This window comes from Lucilia sericata, unplaced genomic scaffold (assembly GCF_015586225.1).
Source record: "Lucilia sericata isolate MDLA Ls3-8-SP2 unplaced genomic scaffold, ASM1558622v1 Contig000072F_arrow, whole genome shotgun sequence".
Classification (NCBI taxonomy): domain Eukaryota; kingdom Metazoa; phylum Arthropoda; class Insecta; order Diptera; family Calliphoridae; genus Lucilia; species Lucilia sericata.
In genome coordinates this window covers 338,844-347,538 of record NW_023994106.1, presented here as the reverse complement: position 1 = coordinate 347,538, position 8,695 = coordinate 338,844, and the positions used below count along the sequence as shown (strand labels likewise).

At 31.3% G+C, this 8,695-nt stretch overlaps 2 protein-coding genes across 2 annotated transcripts; both read left to right on the top strand.

Moving 5' to 3' along the window:
* Positions 1-1,489: 1,489 nt before the first annotated feature.
* Positions 1,490-4,748, top strand: LOC119616442 (zinc finger protein 391-like). Its single transcript, XM_037972778.1, has 2 exons — positions 1,490-2,381; positions 2,789-4,748. The coding sequence occupies exons 1-2, from the start codon at positions 1,611-1,613 to the stop codon at positions 3,566-3,568; spliced, it is 1,551 nt and encodes a 516-aa protein (XP_037828706.1). The 5' UTR covers positions 1,490-1,610; the 3' UTR covers positions 3,569-4,748.
* Positions 4,749-5,117: 369 nt separating this feature from the next.
* LOC119616440 lies at positions 5,118-8,679 on the top strand. The gene is made up of 6 exons (XM_037972775.1): positions 5,118-5,371; positions 5,434-5,744; positions 5,807-5,905; positions 7,518-7,682; positions 8,315-8,332; positions 8,403-8,679. The coding sequence occupies exons 1-6, from the start codon at positions 5,188-5,190 to the stop codon at positions 8,616-8,618; spliced, it is 993 nt and encodes a 330-aa protein (XP_037828703.1). The 5' UTR covers positions 5,118-5,187; the 3' UTR covers positions 8,619-8,679.
* The last annotated feature ends 16 nt before the right edge of the window (positions 8,680-8,695 follow it).

The window sequence follows — 8,695 nt, the reverse complement described above, 5'->3', positions numbered from 1 at the left end:
TGATACCATCTGTCATTCACAATAGTATCTATAATAATAGTTGTGTTCGCTTAGTTGATAATTTGCATAATATATTTATTGTTAAATTTTACATGACTATCAGAAGGTCGGGTTTTATAAATCTACTTGAAAATAATAGAAGTCTATAAATCGACTATCTTGTAACAAAAAAGTCTAAGAATCGATTTTGCATATAAAAGTCGGCAAAGGTCTGAAAAAATCGAAGAGTCGTAGCTTATTTTGATTCGAATTGAAATTTTCTTCCAATACAAGACGAAAAAAGGTCCAAAAATCGAAAAGGATCGAAAAAACTAGGTAAACGTTGAAAACTCGGAAAAAGTAAAATAATCGAATAAAATCGAAAGTCGATATTAAAAACAGTTTGATATGTCGACTTTTCCAAAAGTGAAAAAAGTTGAGATATGTCGAAAAAAGTTGATAATTTCAAAATTCTTTAAGTCGAAAAATCAATTCTTTGTACATTAAAAATGTATGGAAAGTTAAATGTTCATAAATTGCAAAAAATCGTCTCTCCGATATTGTTTAGGTCTTAAATTTTAAACTGATTATGTTATTATATATGTTTTTTGACTTTTGTTTACAAAGTCCACTTTTCGACTTTTGACTAGGGTTCTATAGTTGAAACGAAAAGTCGACTTTTCGACTTTTTTCATTTAGTTAAAAGTCGACTTTTCGAATTTTTGCATTTTATGAAAAGTCGATTTTTCGACTTTTTTCATTTAATTAAAAGTCGACTTTTAGACTTATCGACTATAAGTATTTTATAAATAGTCGACTTTTCGACCTTTTTCGACTTTTTTCGACTTTTCGACTTTTTCCGACTTTTTTCGACTTTTTGACTATTTTCGACTTCTTTCGACTTTTTTCCGTCTATTTTTTGACTTTTTTTAAGTTTTTTCGACTATTAGAATTTTTGACTTTTTTAAAATTTTCGACTATTTTTGACTAGTTTCTACAATTTTCCAGTTTCCGACTTTTTCCGACTTTTTTCGACTTTTTCCGATTTTTCGACTTTTTACGACTTTTCGACTTTTTTCGATTTTATTCGACTTATCCACTTTTTTCGACTTTTGTTAACAAAGTCGACTTTTCGACTTTTTTCACAGACAATAGTCGAGTTATGGACTTTTTTGGAACAAAATAGTCGACTTCGACTTTTCGACAAAAAGTCGATTTTTCGATTATTCGAAAGTCGATTTATAGAACCCCCTACTTTTGACCATCACAAACTTTCTAATATACAAAAAATTTATTTTTCCATCCCTGATAATTGATGTTGCCAGATAATCGAATTACGGATAATCAAGGTCCTACTGTATAATGTTAATTATTATTTTATTTATTTAGTTTTGATTAGAAGCGGACATTAAGAAAAACTTTCTAAAAGAATTATTTATCGAACTTTCTCCACCTCTGGTTTTTAATGTTTGTTGATAAACAAACAATGCAACTCTGTCGACGTTATTGTGAATGATAACGCTTTTGTCGTCACAGCTGATGAAATTAATTTAAAGCCTTGTTAAACAAATTGCATTTTTGTTCCTTTTTTAATAAAAATATAAAACTAATCACATAAATAAATAATAAAAATGACTTTAGTACTTAAAGTTGATTGTCGGGCATGTAATCGAGAATGTGGTGATTACAAACATTTACTGGACGAGACGGTTATTGATGATGAATCAACCACATTGGCTGCTTTACTACACTATTGTACCACATTGGAGTGTTTTGGAGAAAATCATGAGAATGGCATGCCTGAACACATCTGCAATAGCTGTGTGGAACACTTACTGCAATCATATCTATTTAAAGAAATGGTTTTGCAAAATGACCGGGCGTATAGAGAACGTTTACAGGCGGTGGCAGAAGTTCAACATACAAAGGAAGAAATTGTTGATACAGTTATTGAGGAGGAGGAACAAATTGTTGAACAAGAGATCGATGTAGGAGGAGCTGAGGAGAATGCGGAAAATACCGAAGAATATGTTTCAGATACTGGTGAAGTTATAGAAGTTAATAATGTGGAAGCAGAATATGAATATGAGGAATGGCTGGAAATAGATGAATCTGATACAGAAAATAATAAACGAGCAATGGATGATTCAAGAAGTAGTAACTGTATTGAGAATGAAGAAAGTAATAGTGAAGAAATATTGGTTAAAAATGAAGCAGACGATGAGAATAGTGAATATATTTTAAGCACTGTAAATGATAGTGAAGCAGGCGAGGAGGAACTAAAAGGATTTGATGATTCTAAGGAAATGGAAGAGAAAGATGATAATTGTGAAGTAGAGGTACTGGAAGAAGAATCAAAAGTAAAAGAAGCAAAAAAGATTGTTAAAAGAAAATCTTTAAAGGTAAGTTGTATTTTAAAGATAGAAATGTTTAGTTCAATATTTTGAATTCCTTAATATTAATAGAGCCTATAGATAACATTCTTAATTATAACTATTCCAAATTACTTTCTATAAATAGTTTTGCATTCTTAAAAGTCTTTAAGTATTCAGAATCTGCAGACAAATTCTGGCATTCGAAAGCGAACGAAATCTCAATGGAATTTTTAAATATTTTATTAGAAATTTCGATCGCTTTCAATGCCAGAATTTGGTCCCTGATAACAAAGAACTAATTGTAATTTTTAAAATACATAGATTGAAAAATGAATATCTAAATATATCCTTTGAACATCGATTTCCATTTGTTGGAATGGTTTTTGTAGTAGTTTTCTATAATGTATTTTATAATTAAATATTCATCTTTTCAGGGAAACACACTAACGGAAGCCGATTTAACATGTCAATACTGTGGCAAAGTTTTCGATAAAATGTGTCGTCTGCGAGAGCATAGCTATGTGCATACCGGAGAAAAACCTCATGTATGTAAAATCTGTGGCAAAAAATCTCGAACAAAAACCCATTACAATGTGCACATGTTAACGCACAGCGATGAAAAACGTTATAAATGTTCCATATGTGGTCAACATTATCGTACTTCGACTAGTCTGCGAGTTCATGAACGTAAACATAGTAACATACGCCCGTATGCATGTGAATTATGCGATAAATCTTTTCATACAGCCGAACAAAGGAAACTACATTTTATGCTGCATACGGGAGAAAGGCCATACATTTGCGGTACTTGTGGGAAATCCTATCGTGAAAGTCATTCTCTAAAAGTACACATGATGACACACGAAGATGTAAAACCGTATCAGTGTGAAGTTTGTGGTAAAGGCTTAACACAAATGTCTGGCTATAGACGTCATATGCTGTTACACACAAATGAATATCCCTACAAATGTGATATTTGTGGACGACCTTTCCGTATTTCGAGTAATTTGGCTGCCCATAAACGCTTACATTTAGATGTACTGCCGTATCAGTGTACAAAATGTGAAAAAGCATTTAATAACTCGACTCGTCTGAGACGTCATATGGCACAACATGAGCCAAAGGAAGAAGTGTTTAAACCTCGTAAGCCACGACAAGATACGATTATTGTTGAATCCAGAGTAGCCAAATCAAATGTGGTTGAGATTATTTAGATAAATAAAATTTTAAGCATTTTTTCTATTGTTTTGTATGATAAGATTAATTACAAATATTTGTTTATTAACTGTTAACTTTCTTATTCACTTGCCAAAAACTATGACATCCGCGTCGTTCTGAGGGACTGATTTTTGTAGAGCTTATATAATTAGTATTAATTATTTAAAACATGTTTAAAGCGATATTAACAGACACTTTTTTAAAAAAAGTTGCAACCTACAGGGTGTAGTTTAAAAACTTAATTGTTTCTTTGTGTCGCCCTGTTTAACATTACTTGCACACATTTCATGTTTTATACAGTACATGCTGTATGATACTTTGAAATGCTGTTCCATGGGTATTTAATGCAATCAGCGATATTGTCCTATTAGTTTCTCTATTTAATTATGTAAACCGATTTACAATGATCCCAAATTATAAAATTAGGCTTCAGAGTTTGAGTTATTCGATGAAAAATTTCAACATTTGATGCCTCTAATCTATTATCTGCCAACATTTGTGGTGTGTTTTTAGCCATTTTAGAGTTTGAATACTCAAATAGGGATTTTAATTTAAAAATGGGTATTTTTTGGGGACTTCCAACCGACAGTGGACCATTCTACGAGATGGCGGCCAAAAATCTATAACTTAAATTATATTTAAAAGGTTGGTAATCGTTTCTAAACATAAAAGTAAAGGTTCGGTAAAGGAATTTTAATGATAAAGGTAATTTCGAGAGTTGTAATGAAAAAGTCGTATGTTTGTATTATATAATATTTTATGTTTTTTAGTAAATACTTCTTCTAAATAAGGCAGATTTTCATTTTCTAGAAGCTGTTTAGCTTCTTCGTTTAATTCAATAGGGGTACTTTTCCATTTCCGTCGAGTATTGGACATGTATGGATGTGAAATAGTGATAGTGATATGGTCTTCATTAGTGTAGAATCAAGAAAAAAAATTAACGAAAGCTCAATTAGAAAAATATAATATAAATATAGGACCCAACATTTTTCAAATGACAGGTGCCCCGCCCTAGTTGGTCAATTTTTTTTCTCAATGTGTAAATGGATGTCAGAATTTTCCGTGCAAAATTTAAGGATTCTAAGCTATTAAAGTGTCATATATATACGATTTTTAATACTTATTTTTAATGTGGGTGTGGCACCTAGCTCATTAAATAATTTGTTTTAGAATATTTTTACTTCAAAATTGTTCTATGATTTGCAAAAAAATATTTAGAACAACATAAAAAAATGTTAGAAAGAATAAAAATATACTATTTTTCTTTTTTTCTTTAATAAATTTCGAATCTGAAAAATAGAATAGTAAAAAATTTCGAAAAATAATTCAAATTTTTATTTTGAAATTTATTTATTTCAATAAAAATAAATTTTTAATTGAAATTGACTTTTTTAAGATTATTTTGTTAATAAATTTTGAAATTTTGTAACTGAAATTTGATCAAAAGCTTTTATAAAAATTAAAAAATTATGTTTAAATTTCACCGAGTTAAAGATTGTATTATGCCGATTTTCATGGAGTAAATTTTGAAACTGAAAAGTGTTCACCCTAATTTAAATATTTTACATTGTCAAATAAAAATCACTTTTCTGAAAAAAAAAAAAATTCAAATAAAATGCATCATCTAATACAACGCGGTAAATTAAGATCACAAGTCATAAATGTACCGGAGGGTCTTCCCGAGTTATTATCGGATATAACAAGAGAAGTTTTAAGATGTCAACCGACAACTGAATGTTTATGTCAATTTATAATTGATTATTTACATTCTGTGATAGTGGCACGGGATAAAGCAAGAAGTAATTAGTATTTAACAAAAAATTGCTATATATTATATTATTTTATTTTATTTTTTTGTAAGTCGCCAAATCTGCAATTAATCAAGCCTTACATATTGTCGATGATGTCATTGGCGATATGTGTATTTGTGATATACCCAAGGAAAAGATCGAGTATATGTGTGAAGCTATGGAAGAGTGTTTTCGACGTTTTTTGGCCCAACGTCGTTGTGAAATGGGAAAGGAAAAGGAGATTATTAAATTTAACGAATCCGATATGCTAGATCAACTAGTAAAGAAATGTAAATTTACCGATGATGAATTGAAAGTTTCCAGACCAGTTATTGAAGCGGCCTATCAGAAATTCGTAAATGCCTATATGACTGCTAAGAATGTAAGTAATAATGAATTTGTAAGGTACTTATATGAATAACAATGAATAACAATTTTTTTCAGAGTACTGAGGGCACCGATAGTTTATATCAATATTTTCGAGAACGAGAAATAAAACGCATGGAAGAAAAGTTACGCATAGAGGCGGCTGTTAAAATACAGGTTTGTCTATATAATCCTATAAACTTCATATGTGATCTATTAGGTCCATAAACTGAAATTGAGCTAATTTAAGTTTAATTAGTATAAAGTATGTACTTATTTAAGTAGTTATTTGTAAGCGAACGTAGTAAGTACTTACCTCCAATGTCATCACCGTGTTAACATAATGAGTAAAAATGCTAATGAACAAGTACAGAAAAGCATAGAACACTTTGTCGCGGGCGTGGCGGCTAGGAATCTGCTAAGACCCTACGAGTCTTCGTTAGTCAAACCTTCACGTGACGACCATACAAAATACTACGAAGTAGGTCCCTCGCGGAATTACGGATTATGATATTACGACTCTAGACTTCGGGGAAACACCTCTGATAGAATTTCCAACTAGGGACGATTGGCTGGTATCCGATAGACTGTTTGATGGGTGTGCAGTTTTTTCTGACGGGTCCAAGATGGATACCGGCACGGGTGCCTGTGTTTATATAGCTGACAAATGTAGTGTCTTCAAAGCAGAGGTCCTAGCGATCTGGAAAGCGACGGAACTGATACGGAATCATATCGATCAGGGATTAGTTGTGACAATTTATGTTAATAGTCAAGCTGCTCTCAGCGCATTGACTTGTCAAACGGTACATTCGCGCCTGGTTGTAGATTGAAGAAATGCCCTTAGGGAGATTATGAGATTGTTTATCATTAGATTGTGTTGGGTGCCAGGACACTATAATGTGCATGAGGGTGCGGACGAACTGATTAGATTCGAATATTGATATAGATGACAAAGAAAGGATGGTAAAACCACCTATTTGTCACTATTATAGGCTTATATTCGAAAGAATCTGTGACATCATAAACCAGTCCTGGAATAGTATATATTGGATTGCAAAGTATAAATGGCTCTACGGCCAAAACTTGATATGGGGGCAACCAAAATATTTAGAGAACTGGATAGATGCAGTCTAACAATTCTGACAGGGATGCTAATGGGGCTTTACTTAGTTAGGGCCTTTGTCAGTAAGTGGGGCAGCGATATACCGGACTACTGTAGGTTATGCGAGAACGAGGTGGAAATAAAGTCGTTCAAGAATCTAATTTGCTTCTGTCCTAGGATACAGAATGCCAGGCTGAGGAATAGTTTCCTTGACTAAATGGGCGATATTGCGGGCCTAGACCCTCGTAGTTTAAGATATAAGTCACTTCTTCGGCTGGGCTTTATAGAGGGACAAAGACTTTCTCTCTCATCTCATAGGGTACTGTTTTGGTAATTATATCTATCCTTTCTAATTATCTTCTTCTTTCTTTCTGGTGTGCTTGTTTTTTTGTTTCTCTGATTTTGAAACTTTACTCTTTGAAGGAAATCACAATGGTGTATAACCCTTCTTAACCAAAGCCTTGATATGGATATAAATATGGATATACACAATTTCTTTTTCAAATCAAATTTTGTTTCACAACTTGCAAGTTTTTGGGTAATTCGTTCCCCTTATCAAAAACTTATAAATTTGTTGATTTTCTAATTAATTCCTAAATATTTCTACTTTACTACAACTTATTCTAAAACAAATACTTTATATATTATTTAATTAACCCATTAATTGAAATTAAACATTATTTGCAGTCCAATTTCCGTGGTTTCTTAACAAGAAGATCTCTTTTCCTTGATGAGCCGATCAAACCCCCTTCAATCATACGCCCAGAAACTGAACAAGATCTAAGGCAACAGGAAATGGCTGCACGCAAAATACAACAATTTTTCCGACGTCATATGAGCCTTGTTAAAAATGTAAGTTTTGCCAAGATTTATTTATAATCCTATTTGCATTAATGATTTTAAAGATATAAAGAATTAAGAAGTTAAATGTCCTACAATATTTCTTAAAAAATTTTATAATAATAAAGATTCTGAGTCGATTTCATTATGTCCGTATTCCATAGGTCAAAGCAAACCAAAAAACTTACAAAAAATTTAAACTAAAATTGGACTAGTTCCTATAAGGTTAATGAAACTCGTCATAAATTCTATGTAAACCTAATTCCATTTTGCTTATTACTAAGGATGGACCGGTCTATTGCAAGCATTTCTTCAGAGTATTACGACCTTATTCATAAAAACCTAACTACTAACTAACGAGTATTTGCTTATGCAAATACCAGCTTTGCAGCTGGTTTTTCATTATGGCAATAGATCGCTTAAATATGTCGATATAAAACTTTTCTTTACTATATATAGCAAATTTATTATATCCTACGAGACAGAACTTACATTTATCGGTAAAAAAAACTCATCTCAAATTTAATGACAATTTCAGTGTAGATCAAGTGAAAATGTTGTAGGGTTCAATAAACTTCATCAAACTACTAATAATTATTCTGTATCTTTAAATTAAATAATTAATTTTCCAATTTATATAATAGACCGATGAAGAGAAACAGGTAAATACTATATATAGTTAATATAGAAATCAAGTTTATTAGTTAATTAAACATATTTTTTCATTAAAAGTTACAAGATCCCTGTTCTCCAGCTTCTAATCTTTCATTGACGGCTCACCCAGTTGATCAGCAAGGTCGTAATGAAGAAAAACCACATGATGAGAACCCAAAAGCTGATGAAATTTTTAATAAACTCGAACATATAGAAGACGATCATATTGTTGAGGAGAATGTTGAGGCAGAACCCATAAATGATAATGTAATTGAAGAAGTGCAAGATGATTAATATTTTTTTACTTTAGAAATTTTTAAATAATATCATGTTTTTAATATTGAATTAACAATATAGTTAATTTAAAACAT

What these genes read in the sequence shown, in the direction of transcription:
- LOC119616442 (XM_037972778.1), top strand. Translation starts at nt 1,611, where the DNA reads ATGACTTTAGTACTTAAAGTTGATTGTCGGGCATGTAATCGAGAATGT. An exon ending in TTAAAAGAAAATCTTTAAAG is followed by an intron (nt 2,382 to 2,788) that starts GTAAGTTGTATT and finishes TCATCTTTTCAG; the next exon opens with GGAAACACACTAACGGAAGC.
- LOC119616440 (XM_037972775.1), top strand. Translation starts at nt 5,188, where the DNA reads ATGCATCATCTAATACAACGCGGTAAATTAAGATCACAAGTCATAAAT. An exon ending in GGCACGGGATAAAGCAAGAA is followed by an intron (nt 5,372 to 5,433) that starts GTAATTAGTATT and finishes TTTTTTTGTAAG; the next exon opens with TCGCCAAATCTGCAATTAAT. An exon ending in AGGCGGCTGTTAAAATACAG is followed by an intron (nt 5,906 to 7,517) that starts GTTTGTCTATAT and finishes CATTATTTGCAG; the next exon opens with TCCAATTTCCGTGGTTTCTT.